We start from the raw sequence: 20,857 nt of genomic DNA, 5'->3' as shown, positions 1-20,857 counted from the left end.
AAAATATTAACTCCTATGATACTTCATATTTTTGTAGTGTTGCAAAAATAACGAATTCTTATAAATTAGTTGCGTTCGACCCAGTTGGCTTCTTAATGACTCAAATTTCCATTATGAAGTATATCTAATTACCATGGATTGTTAATTTAAATTGTAATTAAATTACTCTTTGTCACTATAGTTTATTTCATATGCCAGTATCTCTAATGCTTTATAAGTGTACAAGTTCTTGCCTTTTATCTCTAGGATTTTAAATGCCTAGGTGTAGATACATTATCCAATATGTATGCAGTATGCTTCAAAATGGCTTCAGAGCTGCTGGATATAGAGAATGCAAATTCAAATGTTGCAAATTGCACAGCAGTACTGAGGATAAAAACCTAAAAAGTAAAAAGGTCATATAAGAAGTGGGGGTAAATAAGATAAGAGTTTCCTGGAGGAATACATTCTTAACTGTATGTTGGTGAGGGGACTGTGTGACTAGACAGGGAGAAGAGGAAGGACATTCAGGTGTGGGGCAATTTAGCTAAAACCTTATCACTATCCAAACTAGCAGAGAAAATACTATTTTTTTTTTGTACTACCAGCTATTAGACATTGTCTTTTTTTTTAAAGAATATTGCATTTATTTGTTTATTATAAAGTTTATTTATTTATTTTTGAGAGAGAGTGACAGAACATGAGTGAGGGAGGGGCAGAGAGAGAGGGAGACACAGAATTCAAAGCAGGCTCCAGACTCTGAGCTGTCAGCACAGAGCCCAATGCAGGGCTCAAACCTGTGAACTGCAAGATCATGACCTGAGCAGAAGTTGGGCACTTAACCAACTGAAACACCCAGGCACCCCAACATTGTCTTTTTAATAGTTAATACTAATACAAATATTACTAACATAGCATGTTCAAGTTTATCAGGCACTTTTGATTTAATTTGACCTTCACAATGGCCTTATTTGTCTTCTTTTAAGTCCAAGGTCTAAGGTTGAATCGATGTTAATTTTGTGCTGCTGCTAAATCTTAGGGATTTTTGAACATTAGAGAAAGTTCCAAAGAAGTCATGTCACAAATAGACATTAATGATGTAATTATGAGTTCCAAATGTGAATCACTATATTCATCTTTGAAGATAAAGAAATGTTTTTTTTTTACTTAAGTAATTTTTAATCAAGAAAAATTCTATTAAAATACTCCAGAAACATTTAAGGGATATTTAGTGTGATTTATTGCCATCAGAGTTTTTTGTCACTGCTATTTTAACTAATGGAAGTGTAATAAAAACAAACCAAAAACCCTAATCCTGCAACCTGAATCAGGCCAACACTTTCCTTAATGTTGTGTAAGTGTTTGAAAATGTTCACAGGTATAAGACCATCACTTTTCGCTGGTAAATTTACCATTTCAGCCTTTTCAAATATTGACACTCTGTCTTGGTATGACAAGTCCTAAGAATGGAAGGGAGATACATTTTTGTTATATTTGTATCTTAATATATACTTATGTTTCACCTTCTCGTATTGCATTTTTCATTAAATATCTTATTATACTTGTTTATAGAAGAAACTTTATAATACACAGGCAAGAAAAAGACAAGAAAAAGCATAACCTACTTTCAGAAATTCTCATTCCTCCTTGTGTTCTCTCTTGTGACAGCAAGAGGGGGTGAGAATCTTCATAATGCTCTACAAAGAGGTGGAACTCGCTCTTGGCATCAACAGTGAATACAGCAAGAGGACTTTAATGCGTCTACACCCCAACATAAAGGTAATAGGTTCATCCTTCTGAACAACCTTTCTTCTGTATTATTCTGTAGTCTTTCAGGTGTGCTTTGCTTTGAGCAGTGGTAATTTGTAGAATTCCCTAATGTACAATTTTGAGTGAATAGCATTGGATCCTTCTCAGAAATAAAACAAAAATACTTTCTTATACTTCTGATATCGATGGGGTCCGCAGAGTTCACATTTCTGTTTCTCCTAACCTGATAATTTAGCCAAGAACACACCTTCTACAATTGTTTCAATACTCAGGAGCTTCGTCAAGTTCCCTTGCTCCTCGTTGAGATTATCCTGGAATGTCTTAGATGTGGTCTCCTTGTGATGTCCCTTGAATGTTCATAGCAACAGAGAGCTCATCTAGGATTTAAAAAGCTTTTTCTTAATAGTGTGTTATATACAAAACTAATTAAAATAAATAAATACAATAAGCAATAAAAAAGAGCAATTTGATATTTACTAAAGACTGAAGAAGCTATCAATAATTATTGCCAAGTCATTGAGATACACCAAGACATATGAATTAATAAATCTCCAGCAGGCTTACAGTATATAACAATTATGTGTTTTTATTTGGCTAAAAGAAGATGTTCCATGTAAATACTAATCAAAAGAGAGCAGCAGTGGCTATACTAGTATCAGATGATATTATAATAGAAAAATTTTATAATATATAAGGAAGGACATTATATATTATTAAAAGTTTTAATGTAGCAAAAAGATACAGCAATTGTAAACATGTACATACCTGATAATGACTATCAAAATATATAAAACAAACACCGACAGAATTGAAGGACCAAATAGACAATTGTACAATCAATTGTATAATAGTTGGACACTTTAATATCCCAATCTCAATAATGATTTGTATATACATACAGTGGAGTATATTTAAGTCTTAAAAAGAGATGAAATTCTGATGTATGCTAAAACATAGGTAAACCTTGAACACCTTATTCTAGATGAAATAAGCCAATCACAAAAAGGCAAATAGTAAGATACTTAGTCAAATTCATAGAGACATAGAATGGTGTTTGCCAGGGGTTACAGGGAGGAGGGAATGGGAAGTTATTGTTCATTGGATACAGCGTTCCAGTTTTGCAAAATGAAGCGTTCTGGAGATACATAATGGTGATGATTGAACAATATGCATGTATGTAATGCCACTGAACTGTCCATTTAAAAATGGTCAAAATGGTAAATTTTGTGTTACGTGTATTTTACTACACACAACAAATGTAGGTTACTAAGAACTTTAGTAGTCTCCAAGGTTTTTGGAATGCTTTACTTAAAGATATACAAAAATAGGATAGGTCAGTCTGGGATCATCTAAAGAGATTTCTCTTTAGGGGTGCCTGGGTGGCTCAGTCAGTTAAGCCTCCAACTTCAGCTCAGAACAGTTCGTGAGCTCGAGCTCTGCATCAGGCGCTGTGCTGACAGCTCAGAGCCTGGAGCCTGCTTTGGATTCTCTGTCTCCCTCGCTCTCTGCCCCTCTCCCACTTGCACTCTTTCTCTCTGTGTCTTTCAAAAAATAAATGAGCATTAAATTAAAAAAAAATAAAGAGAATTCTCTTTGAAAGCAGGAGAATAATAACTCCTCAAAATATTTTTCAAATCAAGAGCTGCCAAAGTATGTATATCCCTATATCCATATGCTTGCAATTTCAACTCAGTGGCTGCCAAAATATCAATATACCTATTAAAAATTTTCTCAGAGGTAGATGTTGGTTAAACATTTTCAGAGTTTTTTGTTGTTTTTAAAATAAGATCAGGTATAGCATAAGCCTTTTAGGTGGAAAAAAGGAATCAGCTCTTACATTACAAAAGGTATTACAGCTTTTACTGAAATATGTGACCACATTTCTAGTTAAATGGCAGCTTCCCCCAAATGTGGTATGGGGCAGGGCTGGTGGGGAGGCTTAAAAAAGTAACCAGGAATCTTCCTCTTGTAAGCACTGAGAATGAAATTAGAAGTTTGGTGTATACAGAGCATATTCTGGTATTTGAATTATAGAAAATGCTATTCAGGGGATAAAACAGATATATTTTATTATAACATGAAGAACTTTTTAAAAAGTACATTACTCGTGGGTTTTTTCTTTTCCCTCCCAAGGTGATGAGGCACCCAGATCATGTATCATCCAGCGTGTATCTGTGGGCTCATCATGAGAAAATTGTTGTCATTGACCAGTCAGTGGCTTTTGTGGGTGGGATCGACCTGGCCTATGGAAGGTGGGATGACAACGAACACAGACTCACGGACGTGGGCAGCGTGAAGCGTGTCACTGTAGGACCATCTCTGAGTTCCTTCACAGTAAGTAAATCTCACCTTTATGGAACTGCATAGAAGGGACATGATTTGTATAAGTATGTGTTAATAGCATGACTGATTGATTGGTTCACTGGGGGGCAGCATATTCCTGGATGGACAGACCTGGTTTCAAAGACCACCTAGCAAGTCTGTAACTTTGCATCTCTTAATCTCTTTCTTCTCTTGTAAGAGAAAACAGATCCAACAGAGCATTTGCCAGCTCATAATTAACTCCTGTTTTCCATTTAAACGAGAGATTCATTTCCTATTTGGAAAAAAAAAATGTTCATAAACAAAAATGTGCATCAGTTGAGCTTTAAGTTAAATAAGCAGCCTTACTACAAGTACCTGCAAAGGTTTTTGAAATATTCCTACTTAAAAACGTGCAAAAATAGGATAAGTCAGTCTGGAGTCATGAAGGGACTTCTTTTTGAAGGCAGGAGTTTAATAACTTCTCAAAGTACCTTTTAAATCAAGCGCTGCCAAAATACCCATATGGCCATATCCATAAACAGTGCTTAGTGGTTTAACTCTAATGGTTGCCAAAATATCAATACACTCATTAAAAATTTTGATGGTCTCCATTTTATCTTGCTGCTGTATATGCTGGTGACTTTTCTGGAAAAAATAGAGATTTAGTGAATAAGTAGCAAGAAAAACAGTTGACAGAAAAAGCACTATTCACGTTTATCAGAGGAAGAAATTCAGTAGCTCAACGGTGAATATAACTCATGTAATTGTATTTGACGTAAAAAGGTTAACTGGTATGAAATTTCAAGAATTTAATCTACTGCAGGGGGATGTACAATGGAACGCCTGGTATTCCTTTGCCAGTATTTAAGCAGCTCACAAGAATCCTCCACTGCCCTGTGGCTGACCTCACACATTGTTGTGTGTCTATTAGACCATCATGTGTGAACTTTACACGTCAGCTCAACTAGAATTAAAGGGTCACATTGCGGCATATCCTATGAGGTATCTTTTTTCTTTCTTTCTTTTTTTTTTTTTTAATAACTCTCTCAGGCTGAAACAACAGAGTCCATGGAATCCTTAAGCCTTCAAGATAAAAACAAAGCTAGTAACAATCCGCCCACCCTGAGGAGCGTTGATGATATGGATTCAAAACTGAAAGGAGTAGGAAAATCCAGAAAGTTCTCGAAATTTAGCCTCTACAGACATCTCCACAGGCACCACCTGCACGATGCAGACAGCATCAGCAGCATCGACAGTGCCTCCAGTAAGTCTTCGTCTTTGCTAGGATTTATCTTGATGATGTGCTGTTCTTTCACAGCCGGACACTGTGGACCAGGTTTTAAACCTGTCTTTCTGTAATGGAGTAGTGTGAGTAATGCTGAAAGGTGGCTATCACCTATTCAATATCATGCCGTTTTGTGGCTTTGTTTGCCTCATTTTAGAACAGAGTTATTGTTGTAGTCGCACAAGTAGCTATGACAACCACAATTCATACTTCTGATGGTAGCAGGATGTCTAAGCATTTCTAAAATAATGCCAAGTTATAAAGAAAAAAAGAAAAGTATTAAGCATCCTTAACTTCTCATAGAAGAGATTTCCTGTCTCTTCCTAGCCAGAAATATATGAAGTTTTATCTTCAAACATTAGATTTTCTACATCTTGTAAATTTACTCTTCTTTTCAAATTTGTCTTAAAGCTCTACAGTTTTCTGTAGCACAGAATTTGTGACTGGTTTTATAGCCTTGCCTAGTTTTAAAAATGATCGAGCCTGCTTTTCAGGGTAGCAAATTTGATATATATCTATTTCTTTGTTTAAAAAAAAAAAGAACTCTCAACTTTCTCCAGGTTATTGTAATCACTGTAGAAGTCGTCAGAATTTAATCCATGGTTTAAAACCCCACCTGAAACTCTTTCACTCTTCCAGTAAGTCTGAGCAGGGACTCACTAGACCTAATGTTGGTAAGTGATGTGTGAAGCCGCAGAATGTCCTTAGGCTTCAGCTTTTGCTGCATGAGCAGAGTGAGTGTGTTTCTGGATTGGCTTTCTGTTTGCACAGTTTTTACGCCACATGTATTATTTGAAATTGTTACCTGAGGAGCTTTTGTAAGAACTAGGTATTTGAATAAATAGGGCCTAAAATGTGGTGGTGGGGATGAAGAGGAATTTGGCAACGGATCAGGGGACAAGTAAAGGGACAAGTAATGTTCGTAATGAATGGCAACCATAGTAAAATCATAAGCTAGAGTTTATTGTGTGCAGGCTTCCTGTTACTACCCTAAGCACTGGTGGTGCTCGGCCGTAATAGTGTTACAGATTGACTCCCTTTTACAGATGAGGAAACTCAGGGTTAGAGATCAAAAGTAACCTGCATAGTGCTGTTCCAGTTTATCAGCCTTCCAGAGCTCATAATTCAGGTTTGTGATTTAGCAAAAATGCAGATTACTACATCATGAGGTTTTGGCTGGATTCCGAGGCCACAGTTCTAGGGCACTACTTAGAAGACTTAGCTAGAGCCCAGCTACCATGGCTGGATATGAGTCACTCACTTGTGGACCCTGGTGTCTCTCAGGGGCTCTGAGGGGGTATGCCAAGCAGGTGGGCCCTGGATACTCCCGTCTCTATTGGTACTTGCTTCAACCAGAAAAATTCTGTGAGTGTGTGTATATATGTTTCTGTGTGTATATATGTTTCAGAAATATATATATACACACACACACATATACACACATATACACACACATATATACATATATACACACATATATACACATATACACACATATATACACATATACACACATACACACATATATACACATACACACATATATACACATATACACATATACACATATATACACATATACACATATATACATATATATACATATATACACACACACAGAAACATATACACACACACATATACACACATATATATACACATATATACATATATATATAAAAGCTTCATGTGAATTTGTGTTGGAAAAAAAAAGCAAGGTTCTGCTATTAATGAAAGGAGTTTAAAGAGCACAGCTCTACATTTAAATTATGTAATGATAGGGGCGCCTGGGTGGTGCAGTCGGTTAAGCATCCGACTTCAGCCAGGTCACGATCTCGTGGTCCGTGAGTTCGAGCCCCGCATCAGGCTCTGGGCTGATGGCTCAGAGCCTGGAGCCTGTTTCCAATTCTGTGTCTCCCTCTCTCTCTGCCCCTCCCCCGTTCATGCTCTGTCTCTCTGTTCCCCCCCCCCCCAAAAAAAAGTTGAAAAAAAATATTAAAAAAAAAATTAAAAAATTATGTAATGATTTAAACATAGTGTCTCATAGGACTTGAAACCTGATTTAAGCACAGAGTAACTCTTCATAAGAAATCTGAAACTGAATATTTGCTTGAGTTAATAACTTCCTTTCCTGAGGCTACAAACTGGGTTAGCTTCTTAGTTCAAATCAGTTTTACTTGAACGTAAAAGACCACGATGACCTGGGCTCCTAGTGAACCTTACTGGCTGTGGACAGAAATTAGCGTGGAGCCATGTGCAAGATCACTATGGGTTAATTAGATAATGCACTAACAGGAGGATCCAAAGAGGGCTCTGTGCTGAGAACAAAGAGCTCAGTGTGGGGCTCCATCTCAAGAACCTTGAGATTGTGACTTGAGCTGAGGTCAGAAGCTTAACTGATTGAGCCACCCAGGTGCCCTGGTAGATGTTATATCTTAGGACACATATGTGGGAAGTGCCAAAAGTGTTTATTTCGTCATGTCAGATGTAGGTGTGGAATGAGGTAGATGCATAGAGGTCTATAATTTCTTATTCAAAATTCCAGGGGTCAGATGTGCTTCAGAAATTAGAAGATTGCAGATTTTAGAAAGGTAATGCAATACCTATACTCTATGTTATGTTATACTGCTTGCAGGGTCTGGGAAACACCTAAACAGATCATTTATATTTGTGCAACACCAGGTGGGTTAAATAAAGATTATAACTTCTTGTCAGTTCAGGTCAGATTTTGCTAGCAAATGAGCTATGAGGAAACATTTGAATTTTCAGAGCTTTTGGGTTTTGGAATTATGGATAAGAGTTAGTAAATTTTGTGTATAGATTGGATTGGTGGGATAGATCTGTACCTGTAATGGAAGGTTTTGAAGGTCAGGCTGTGACCTTGAACTTCATCTATCAAATGTTGGAGAATCCCTGGTGGGTGAGGAATGGAGGTGGGATTTGGAGAAGACAGGTGGTGGGGAGTGGGTGGAGAGTTAAGGGTGGTGTTTTACTAAGTTACACTACAGACACAGAGAGTCTGACTAGCTTGTCCCAGGAATGAAGTGAATGGGAGAAACTTTTTCCAAAGGAAGAATCTGCAGAATTTCAATAGGATTTGGGAAGTGGCGACTGGGAGGTAGGTGGAGAAGAGAGCAAGGAAAAGAAAGGAGCCAAAGTTGATCCTGAGGTTTGAGCTTGAGTAACTATGAACAGAAAGCAGAAATCTCAAGGAAGACTTGATTTTGTGGGAATAATAATGATTCTAGTGTTAAGCACGTGGGTTTAAGGCCTGGTGGGACAACTGGGTGGAGAAGGTTGAGGGAGGCTTTGGAAGGGGCTGTGGATCTGAGAGCCAAAGGAGAAGCCAGAGCTCGAAGAGCACATTTAGAAGAAGATTAGGGAGAACTTTGTGAAGGAGGAGGGACTAGGAAAGAAGGTCAAGAAGTGGGGGTTGCAGTAATGGTGTAGGGGATGCAGCCTTGGCAGTCAAGAGACCATAAAAAGAAGAGAAGAAGAAGCAAAACCAGAAGACATGGGTGAAGGGCAGGAAGACACCCTTTCTGTGAACTTTACAGCCTGTGTCTGGGCCATTGAGGGATGAGGATTGCAGAAAACTGGCATAAAACCTATGCCAAAGACAAGGCCAGTGCAATTATGAAATCAGCCGGAAGCCAAATGCAGACTGAGGAGGACCCCTCAGATCAGCATGGCTGATGTAAAAAGCCTCTCTTCCTGCTCGTAGGTGCTCATGCACTTCTGGGCAGCAATCACACTAACTATGAGTCCTTGGCTGTATTGCCTTAATATTTAATTTGTTCTGGGGAAGACTGACTTATTTGGAATAATTTAGGCCATGACTGAAACCAAAAACAAATTTGAATTATGAGCAGGTTGAATCCAATCAGTACCAACACAATTTTCTGAGATGAGAATTTGCTTTGTTTTGTTTTTCTTATCATAACTGATTGTTAGGTGAAAGTTAATTTTTAAACACATGTATTCATATAAATGTTAAGCTTTAGCTTATGTATATATTACCATATATATATATATATATATATATTTTTTTTTTTTTTTTTTTTTTTTTTTGGAATTTGACCCATGATTTACCTCATTCTTTGTTCCTGTTTCCTTTCTATCTCTCTTCTTAAAAAAAATATAAAATGCCATGCTTATTCTAAAGATTTTACAGGTGAGCAACCAGATTGCCAGTACTTTGGCCTTTCAGTCTCAACAGAGCAGGAAAATAAATCACTGGGAGAAGTCAATAGAATGCTATTTTTAACATTATTTAGTTTTGTTAATATTTAGCCCTTTTAAGACATTTTTCTTTTATAGATTATGTCAATAACCTTTGAAGGTTAATTATTCAGTTTAAGTTAGAATATTAGCAGTGTGTGTGTGTGGTGATTGTTTAAAAACCTTTGTTCTGCAAGTACGTATTGATTGCCTACTGAATGCCAGGAGCTACACCACGCAGTGAAGGCACACTCTCCACCCCGAAGAGCTTCCAGATTCGTGGGGAGCATCCGTGCACAATTGTGTCACAGAGTCTGAGGCACCAGGGTGTGCAGCTACTGATGGCTCTACGGCAGTGCTAGTGGTAGCCTCACCCTTCTGGGATCTGGGAGGTACCTGTAGGGCAGGTGACAGCTATTGTAGCTCTAGAAAGATGTGGAGTTGAGGATGAGAGGGAGGGAAGGACATTCCGGACGGGAAGGAATAATGTGCCAACTGTACCAAGGCGTAACAAACCACGCCTGTCGAAACACTGGGAGAAAGGTGGTGTGCATGGGGCCTGGGTTAGGGAAGAACAAAGGCCAGAAAGGGAGATTGGCATCAGTTTGGGAAGAGCCTTCTATGCACACTCAACTTTTAGGACCTGACTCCCCGTGGGCAGGCAGCAGGTGATCTTAGAATGCTTTTAAGCCAATGGTATGTGTTTTAGAAAGACCATTCTGGGACATGTGGTGGTAGGGGGCTGGTCTGCTCCTCTCACTGGTATGTGCTACCATTTATTCATTCAATGAATAGTTTTGTACCCAGCGTGTTTGTTAAGTGCCTCTTTTGTGCCAAGCGCTGCTTTGTGATTTGTAGCTCTGCTTGTCTTCCTGCTTAGTTGTTTATGTGGCTACCATATCCCATAAATGTACAAACTATTTAAGTCAGAATTAAGTAAAGTGGTCCCGACAAAGCTCTTTGTGAAATGCTGTGGTGGGTTGCTGCTTTTGCGCCTTATGTGATCATAAGCTCTGTGTGTTCTTGTGATATTTATTATGGATGTCATTTATGATGTTGGGAGTATGGAGTGTTAGAGCCAAAGATCTTAGATGCCATCTAGGCCAAATTCTTCCTTTTACGTGTAAAGAATTTCTGACCCAAAAAGATGAAGCTCGGTGTCAGTCAGCTTGACAATCCCAGGGCAGGAACAGGGGCTGTGTGCTGATTTGAGGTTCTTGATTCTGAGATGCAAAAGACAAAATTATGTATTGGGCATACGCCCTGTTGGTTGAAGAGAGCCAAGGGTATGACTTCTTCATGGCGTCTCCCATTCATGTTTCTCTGCCTGACCTGGCTTTATTGCTCTCTCATAGTCCCTCTCAGCAAGTTCTTTATTCATGGTTAACTTTGTGATCTGTTCCTCAGTCACCTAGTAGATGGGGAGAAGAACATTGAATTTCATTGTCAAGTAATGAACCTGGTTATAGCCCCCACTACTCACTAATGGTAAACTCATATGGATTATGAAACATCACCAGCCCACAGCCTCAGATAGAATTAACACATGCTACCCTAGTTCCAAGGCTTAAAGATAACAGTTCGGAAGTCTCTAGCCATTCAATAAATGAGACGTGAGCCTCCCTCCCTGGGGCCCACCTGAACACAGTCTCTGCTGCCTTCACAGACACCAGCTCCCTCCGCAGTTTACAGACAGGCATGGGAGAGCTCCATGGGGAAACCAGGTTCTGGCATGGAAAGGACTACTGCAATTTTGTCTTCAAAGACTGGGTTCAACTTGATAAACCTTTTGCTGGTGAGTACCATGGTCGTGGGTGGCTGCTTGTGTTTTGTCTTTTACTTGTCAGCATCTCAGCAAGTATGCATGTACAGGATATAATGCCCTTTATTCTGCTTTGTTTTGTTTTGAATATTTGGTAAAACTTTGGGGACTATGATCCAGTCGTATACACAAGGACATTTCCTTGTAAGTATAATAAGAAAAGAGCATGAAATATAGCTTACTGTTTGAAACCTCCAGGTTCCATCAAGGCATATTTGGGGGGTAATAATCTGTAATTCTGCAAGAGGTGACTTCCTTTGATCTCCTTTTCTGCTTATCATCTTCATCTTCCAGCATTAAAATGACCCATTTTCAGATTATCACTGTGCTTATGTGTCTAAGAGAAGAGAAAGACAGAACTGTATATACAGCCTGAGGTTATTTCAACAGGATTTAGAAGAAAAATGTAATATTAACTACACAGCCTTAGATAATTTACACCAATTCACATCTTGCCTTGACTAGTGATTATGTTGTACTAAGTGAAATGGAAACCTGTTGGGGGAGGAACTTGGGGGACTGTGCTCCTCAATGTAATAGATAGCTATGTTTTTCTTGGCTATAAAGGTATTGCTCTACCCAAGCCAAGTAATATACGCATAGTGAACATTACCATGTTTCCTTTTACATATCATGGTTGGGGTGAGTGCTGGAATCAGATGGCTGTGTCTGTGGCACAGAAGTTAGTGATGATCCTTGCCCCGGGACACCTGGGCAGATTTCATTGACAGGCACTCCACTCCCCGGATGCCATGGCATGACATTGCCTCTGCAGTTCACGGGAAGGCAGCTCGTGACGTAGCACGTCACTTCATCCAGCGCTGGAACTTCACGAAGGTACGTGGATGGTTTTATCATGATTCAGTCCATGTGAAGAGAAATAGCCTGGAAGAGGAGGAGCCCAGAGGGTTGGCAAGAAGGGGCTGTGGTGGCCCGTCTGCTCTTCAGTGCCCGGTTGCCAGAGCACTGGGGTCTGTGGGCAAAAGAAAAAGAAAATGTCCCTAAACTTTCACACCACAGGCAATTCGAGGCATGGAGAGATAGATGCTACTTTCAGGGCCTATTGTGATCTTTTTAACATTTTGGATGCTCAGTGTTGTTTAAGCATCTGGTTTGGACTGATGGTCACCTAGAAGGCTGTTGTAGGGGGCAAGGGCCTTGTTTGGAGGAAAGAGCTCGAGCTTTCAAGTCCTTCCCGTCCTGGCGTTGTACTGGGTTCACACTGGTCCAGGCTTCTGGAAGGAGATTCTGAGCAAAGGGAAGCAGCGTGAGAAGATAGAGCCATTTTCCTTTTGTCCAGACTGTGACGTCTTTAGTACGCCTTCATTACATAGAGGAAGAACTTAAGTGCCTACCATCCTGGTGTCATTAAGCTTCTGTTTTATTTACTATGAATTATGACAAGGCATTAGCGTCCTTGATAATTTGGGACAAAATTATTTTATCAACAGCTTAGAGTCTCCCCTTATTTTTCATTAATGTGAGCTTTCGTTTACATAAACATGATAACCTCTTAGAAATAATGGAAATATTTTTAACCAAAATTAAGGGAGCATGAATGAATAAATGAAGGGACATTACTTTTAACCTGCTAGTAGCTGTGATTGGTTTGGGGATTTCTGTTGCTTGTATACTCTGTTCCTGGCAGGATAAATTGGTAAGCCCCAAAAAACTTTTTAAAAAGTATACAACCTTTATCTCAGAAAATCTTTTTTGGGTACTTACGTTAAAAAGTAATTTAACAAGGTAATTTATTTGGACATTGCTTCTAATAATTCTGATAAAATGGGAAATAACTGAAATGCACATTAATAGGAATTTATGACATATGGTTCTTGTATATAATTTTCTTGTGAAATTATTAAAATATAGTATACAGTTATACATTGCTGTGGCAGGATAGTAAGAAATCAGTTTACAAAAAAATACAATTTTTGGAATTATATACCTCTATAACTCTAGATGACACTTAGGCTTTCTTTAAAAAAAGGGGCGCCTGGGTGGCGCAGTCGGTTGAGCGTCCGACTTCAGCCAGGTCACGATCTCACGGTCCGTGAGTTCGAGCCCCGCGTCGGGCTCTGGGCTGATGGCTCAGAGCCTGGAGCCTGTTTCCGATTCTGTGTCTCCCTCTCTCTCTGACCCTCGCCCGTTCATGCTCTGTCTCTCTCTGTCCCAAAAATAAATAAACGTTGAAAAAAAAAATTTAAAAAAAAAATAGAAAACAGTACATGCCTTACTCCAAAAGGTAAAGGAGGAAGGGAAAAAGGAGTTCTCTGCCACTGGAAAATGGAAAGAGCACAAAAATAAATCATCTATTGCCTCTTCAACTAGAAACATTCACTGTTAACATTTTTCTTTTTCAAATGAATCTTAATTTCTTTTATAATCACAAAAGTAGGGAGGAATGGAGCTATTTTCTCATCTGGATCTGTTGTTTTGTTTTTTTTTTTAATCTGTTTTTCTTCATTTTAGATAATGAAATCAAAGTATCGGTCCCTTTCGTACCCTTTTCTGCTTCCAAAATCTCAAACAACAGCCCATGAGCTGAAATATCAAGTGCCTGGGTCTGTCCATGCCAATGTACAGGTAAGTCTGGCTTTTCTTTTACACCAAATGCTCCTGGGTAGACTTACTCTTATTAGATCAAGTGCCTAGTACATTGGCTTCATATGTTTCAGTGAGTGCCACTCCAAAAGATATCTGAATAGGTCTTGTAAAACTTAGTATTATATTTCCTGTTTAAAAATCTATTCCATTTATCCTCTTTTTAGAGCTCTTTTATAAATATGATCAATGCACATTTTTCCTTCCTCAGCACGTGTTACATCTGTCACTCGTCTTTTATTCTATACTGTAGGGTGTTCATCATTATCTTTACATGTCCATCTTATTTCATCTGTATTATCAGTTTCTTTAGTGACACACTCATGTCCTTTATGCCTCTGTTCCTCCCACTGTAGCTGTCATAGAGTCTTACACATGGTAGGTGATTGATAATTTTCTCAGCTGATATAAAACAATCATTAGGAAGCATGTCCCTTATGAGAGTGTCTCACAGAAAGCATAGTCATTCTTTTTTTGATTTTTTTTTAATGTTTATTTAATTTTGAGAGGAAGAGAGAGCATGAGCTGGGGAGGGGCAGAGAGAGAAGGAGACACAGAATCTGAGGCAGGCTCCAGGCTCTGAGCTGTCCGCACAGAGCCCGATGCGGGGCTTGAACCCGTGAACCGTGAGATCATGACCCGAGCTGAAGTCAGATGCTTAACTGACTGAGCCACCCAGGTGCCCCAAAAGCATGTGCATTCTTAATCTATATAATCTTTCATACATAAACTGTAAAAACATCAAATGCTCAAAAAAATTTATATTTCTGTCTTTTTGCTTCTTTTTTTTTTAAATATGTTTGATATTATCACTGGTGGGTTGCAGAATGACTTAAAAGGGTTAATCAATCTGGAATAACTCACCTACTTTTACAAAATATGTTTAAAAGTTTCTTTGTCCTCCATTTATAACATTTGCTATAAAGGGCCTGGTTTTGGTTCCCTCAAAAATGTTTTAAGTTTACATGTAAATGAAGAAATCTTTATGTCACAAGGATTCTAATAAATGTGTTCATAATTGGAAAATGAGGAAATAAATAGCCGTAGAAAAGGCCAGTCAAGGAAAGGCTTGTCCTGTAATTCCTCCTGAAGTGACTCTAGCAACCTGACATGCAGTAAACCTGGGACTGATACCAGTTAAGCACCAGGAATGTGGCTGATACTTCATATCTAAGAAGCTAATTATAGGTCAGTCTAATTTTAGTTCCCTCATTAACCAAAAGCCTTTTAGAGGCGTTTTTAATAGAACATGGAATTTGCTTATTGGAGTCGCATAATTTTACCATATCCCATCTAGCCATCTCAAACTACAAATTGGAAAATTAGGACCCAGTGGGGCTAGGGGACTTGTCTAGGGTCACCAGCTAGTTGGTCGCCAGTAGAGTCGGAGCTTGAAATCCTGTTATGGTCCATTGTTACCCCAGCTCAAGTAAATGAGATCATCAGGGGCAGAGCTCGGATGGGCCACCTTTGGCATTGCTTTTTGTTCAAGGTCATCACTATCAGCATCAAAAGTATTGTTTAAGTAAAGATCCAACAGTCTGCTCCTGGCATCGCTAATGTGGATTTATAGAATCTGGCCATGGACTCTAGTGAATATGATTATATATATGAATGAAATGCCTAAATTAGTTACTTTGTACTATATACAAGTAGAGGTATTTGTATTTAAGAAGTAAAAAGACTTTCAGGCCATAGATCAAATAATAGAACCATCAAAAAGATAAGCCACTTGAGAGAATATTTAGTTATCCCAGGCTATAGGAGACAACTAATTTAAACTTAGAGGCACAGATATATATATATACATTCATATGTAAGTTAATGAATATTTTATGAACCTGTTTAATTTTATTCTACTTGGAGGGAAGAATTACCCATGCTATAAGATAAAATAAGAGCCTTCATGTTAAGAAAATAAGATAATTTAAGATTTGAGACGGCATTAAAATTGACTCAGTGATCAACTTATCAAAGTCAGCAGATGCTAATTAAGCATCTGTTAAAAAGGAATTTCTGGGAATTGTACATTTTTGTGATCACCAAAGGAAGTTTTATCCAATGTTGCATGTACCTACATCTTCTACTATCCCTCGTTAAAGCCCTGTTTTACATATTCTCATCTGGTCCCCCCAGCAAGGTAGATAGTTACTCTGCATGGTCTAGTCTATAAAATGTCTCCCTTAAGTCACTTCTCTGCATCACTGGATATGGTGTTAGAGGTGGGGCTGGATCTGTGATATCTCCTGATACGCTTGTATGTTCATCCTCAATCTGCTCTGGTTGGCCTGGACTCAGAAACCCGTAAAGCCAATTGATTTGAAAGGAAGTCCACCAAGACTTACTCATTAATGCATTTATTCAGGCAACATATGTTTATTAAGTGCCATCTGTTTGCACAGTGAAGTCGTCAATGCATACTTGAGTGCTGAGGAAGACAAAAGTTCTCTGCCTCTGGAAACATAGTTAGCTGAGGGAGAGAAAGCTGCCACGTGGAAATATTCAGTTAACAATGCTAGGTGTGGCCTAGGACTAAATGCCAGCCTGAGAATTAGGCAGTAAGAGTGAGAGAACCGCGTGGGTGTCTCCTGTAAGGGATAAGCCTGCCTGCTCATCCATGGGGGAACTGACTGCCACAGGCCATTTGCTCTTGAAGAGGGAGTAGATGAAGTTGAGGTGGCATAAGGCCAGATTAGGGATGCCCTGGACTACTGACATGGTAAATTTGGACCCGATCCTGGAGGCATAAATGAACTTTGGAACTTATTTTTCATCCAGGGAGAAGCACGATACAGGAATGCTTTATGAAAATTAACTTAGATCAGAATCTTACAAACCCAGTTTTACTCGTGAAATGCTAATAGCTCTTCCACAAAAAAAGATTCCACGGACAGATAAGTTTTTGCAGATTTTTCAAACCCAGGATTTCTTAATGCCTTTGTTATGCTAATATGCAGCATGGAATCACTAGGAATGAATGTGCTGTGAGAAACTTCCCAAGCTAAATTGACAGAGGATCTCTCTCATTTTGTCGCATGTCTATTTCCATCTCTGAACAAACACACTTTGGGACCTAAAGTTTTTACATGGGAAGAACTTAGATTAGAAAGAGAGCGGAAGCAAGGAGACCAGGAAGGAGGCTGTGACTTTCATTCTAGCATCTACAAAGTTTGCATTTATAAATTCGTGTTCCTTTTCTTAAAGAGGACTCCCCCCACAATTTCAAGTGTTAGAACTCACAAAACCTGGGTCTCTACTGGCTGCCAGGAGTTGTTTTTCAGACCTGCCAAAATAAGTTCAATTGTGAAAACAGTGGGCACAGCCAGACAGTGCAACTTTTTGAAGTCAGGAAAGTCTGAGATGACCAGAAACCAAAAAAAAAGAAAAGAAGTGACCCTGCTCTGTTTCTCCTTTCCCGTAAAGTTCTGACCACGGTGTTGTTTCACTTCACATTTACTGTCTCTAAATGGTATTCATCTTGTCTAGACATTATTGTTTTCAAGTCATGAGTGTATGGAGCTTAGAGGCCAAAGGCAATAATCTGGCTGAATCCCTGGTTTTCCAGAGAACCCAGGAGGGAGCCAGGAGATAGGACCTGGTTGTGAAGTAGGCAACTTGATTTTTTTTTTTTAATTGAAAAAAATTTTTTTAATGTTTATTTATTTTTGATAGAAAGAGAGAGAGGGACACAGAGCAGGAGCGGGGGAGGGGCAGAGAGAGAGGGAGACACAGAATCCAAAGCAGGCTCCAGGTTCTGAGCTGTCCACACAGAGCCCGATGTGGGGCTCGAACCCATGAACTGTGAGATCATGACCTGAGCCAAAGTCAGACGCTTAACTGACTGAACCACCCAGGCACCCCCGCAACTTGATTTTTAAAGGGTTTGTTGTCCTATTTCTAGACCCTCCACTCTCTCAGCTATTGTGTGGCAGTAGCCATATAACTCTTACATACTCTTGGTTGAGAAATTTAACACTGTTTAGTAAAGTTCTGTCTTAGGGCTATTCTTTTTAAACTTTTTATTTAATGTTTGTTTCTGAGAGAGAGGGAGAGAAGAGACTGAGCATGAGCAGGGGAGGGGCAGAGAGGGAGGGAGATAGGGAATCTGAAGCACACTCCAGGCCCTGAGCTGTCAGCACAGAGCCCGACACACAGCTCAAACTCGTGAGCTGCGAGAGCATGACCTGAGCCGAGGTTGGATGCTTAACTGACCGAGCCATAGGGCTATTCTTTTTAACAAATTTTAATATGATTTCTAATATAGTTTATTGTTCATAATATAATTTAGAGACCACAAGGTTAATTAACTCAAAGGGAGCAAGGGGCTGGAGCAAGGGGAAGAGGTGGAATCTAGAGTCAGACTGTGTGCAAAGCCTAGATTTGCTACATGCTAGCTGTGCAACCTTGGGAAAATACTTCCCATCTCTGTTTGCATTTTCTTCATCAATAAAACAGAGACCATAATAGTCTCTGCTTCATAGGGTTGTGGTGATGGCTAAATAAGCAAACCCATGCAAACTACTTAGAGGAAGTGCACTCATTGTGGATTATATCGATACTACCTTCAGTCTTCAAGCTTTCCCTAGTGTTTTCAAGACTTTGGAACAAAGAAGTTGACATTTTTCTGGATGGGTCGCTAGGCTACTTCTGGATACAAAGTCTTTATACCATGTATTTATTGAAGGGGAGAGAAGCATTTGACATAATAAAGTAGATAAATCATAGGGGCAATTTGTGTTTTTTATTGGAAAAAGGGAACCCGATTATTTAATTTTTTTGACACACAACCATTGGGTCCAACCATCCTTGGTGATTCCACACCAGCCCTGACACATAGCCGTTACAGAAGGCTTGCCACAGCCTGCCCGGGAGACTGGAGCCAGGCCTACCCCCACCAACACAGATTTCTGCTACTGAAAAAAAGAAAGGGGAGGCGAGGGGAGGCGAGGGGAGGCGAGGGGAGGGAAGGGGAGGGAAGGGAAGGAAGAAAAGAATTCATGCTGACTTCAGCAACTTCCACCAGCACTTTTAGAATAATCTTGGGTGTTTCCCCTCAGAGCTGGGCATTCTCAGAAGCCTGCCAAGAACATTGAGAGAAGACAAAGCAGGACAAAGGCATGGGGCAGAGAATTGGAGGAAAGACAGTTCTGAAACTGCTTATGCATAGACTGTATAAAAGAACTTGTTTTCCCCCTAAAAAGAACAAACTAGATTCCTGAATGCCATCACTGCCACTTCAGGTAAATGACCTAGACAGAAGACATTTGACATGTCTATTAAGGTAAAAGAAAAAGCCTGATGCCAAATTGGCATCAATATGGAATCAATATAGGGAACAATCTTTTTTTATTAAGTTGGGCAGCTTCGTGCAGAAAAGCTATCCCTTAGACAGTCACTGTTGGGAAGTGTTGCCAAATTGAGGGAAATAATTCCACTGGAGTTAGGTCTTTGATCTCTTTGTCTGTTAAAAAATACATTAAACGGAAAAGAAACCAAACAGGCAAGTGTGAATGACATCCAGATTATATTACTGGAAAAATGTGTTTCTGCACTTGGGGAGAATGGCCAAATGACTCTCCAAAGGCTGTCAATGTAGGAATCAATGTAGATTTCAAAGGACCACAAGATGTTTTGTATTGTGAAAAAATAAAGTAGGTAGGTGAGGATAAAAAGAAAGCCACTTAAATTACTTCTAAGGCAGTTTCCTAACATGGAAGCTGTTTTCCATTTATGGACTGGGTCTTCATGCAGTAGCATTTCTGTACTTGCTACTTGGCTGGAGAAGCCCCGTGAGAGGGGAATGTTTACTCCCTGTCCAGCACTGCATTGAGCTTTTTGAGGATTATCTCCTTCAATACCAGAAGGAAGAGCCTGATAGTATGAGGCAAATTCTTGAACTAATTCCTATTTCTTGGTGCTCCTGGCCTGCTGTGCCCTCAGTATGGACTGGCAGAGTGAGGGCCAACAGTCTGAGTGCCTCCCTGGTCTCCTGGCCCAGGCCACCAGTGACCTCTGCTTGAGAGACATATGAAAAGTGCTCTGGTCCTAGCAGTCTCTGGTCCATGATTGACCTGGGAGTTTAGGGAAATAAAAAGAAATTAAGATATGTGCTGAATTTGTAGGGAAGCAAAGCATAATAGTAAGAGAAAAGCAACTTGGGACAAATACTAAGGAAGTTTTGAAAGTTTTCCTTCAAGAAGAGACTTCTGTATATTCAGCTTAGACCCACTGTATATAAGGGGATCAGGGCTTGTGGATAAAGAGAAGGTTATCTGTCTGTCTGTCTGTTTGTCTGTCTTTACAAAGTGATTCCACCATTCTGTACATTACTCAGTACTCACCGTGATAACTATGGTCACCATGTATCGCTGAACAACATTATTACAGTATCATTGACCATATGTGACTTATTTATTTTATAATTAGAAGTTTGACCTCTTAATCCCCTTCACCTATTTCACCTGAGAAGGCTATCTTTAAAGCTAAAAAAATAGGACATGGTACAATGGAAAATAACTGGGTCTAGTTACGGTTTTGAGGCTAAAACATAAAATTAGAAATATGCTCTTTTTATATACTTTAAAATTGTGTATTCAAACTTGAGGTTTCAAAAGTGAGGGTTAGATTTGATTCTCAGTATATACTTGGGGTGGGGAGTAAGATGAGGCCCATTTCTGCATGTGTGAGCAAGGGTTTGAGGCTTGTCTCCGTTACATTGGTTTAAAACAAAAATGCAGGCCAAGTTGGTCAGATCAGTTAAGAAAAAGGGGAGAGTAAATCTTAAATTTAAAAAGAGTAAATCTTAAATTTAAAAAATTGGTCAGTCACAATGTGTTTGACCTATGTGGCTCTTTATAAGCTTTCTAGACCAT

General features: G+C 39.3%; 1 protein-coding gene across 4 annotated transcripts in view; it reads left to right on the top strand.

Moving 5' to 3' along the window:
• The window catches only part of PLD1 (phospholipase D1), a 206,978-nt gene that overhangs the window by 125,259 nt on the left and 60,862 nt on the right, over nt 1-20,857 (top strand). For 3 of the 4 annotated variants that reach the window (XM_047874310.1, XM_047874311.1, XM_047874309.1), the window contains exons 13-19: nt 1,648-1,758; nt 3,883-4,083; nt 5,104-5,317; nt 5,899-6,012; nt 11,226-11,354; nt 12,100-12,218; nt 13,854-13,967. In XM_047874310.1, the coding sequence (XP_047730266.1) occupies nt 1,648-1,758; nt 3,883-4,083; nt 5,104-5,317; nt 5,899-6,012; nt 11,226-11,354; nt 12,100-12,218; nt 13,854-13,967 (1,002 nt within the window). The remainder of the gene's footprint in view (nt 1-1,647; nt 1,759-3,882; nt 4,084-5,103; nt 5,318-5,898; nt 6,013-11,225; nt 11,355-12,099; nt 12,219-13,853; nt 13,968-20,857) is intronic. The other variant, XM_047874312.1, reaches the window with a different exon arrangement.

Source organism: Prionailurus viverrinus, chromosome C2, assembly GCF_022837055.1.
Source record: "Prionailurus viverrinus isolate Anna chromosome C2, UM_Priviv_1.0, whole genome shotgun sequence".
NCBI lineage: Eukaryota > Metazoa > Chordata > Mammalia > Carnivora > Felidae > Prionailurus > Prionailurus viverrinus.
This window is presented reverse-complemented; position numbering and strand designations above follow the sequence as displayed.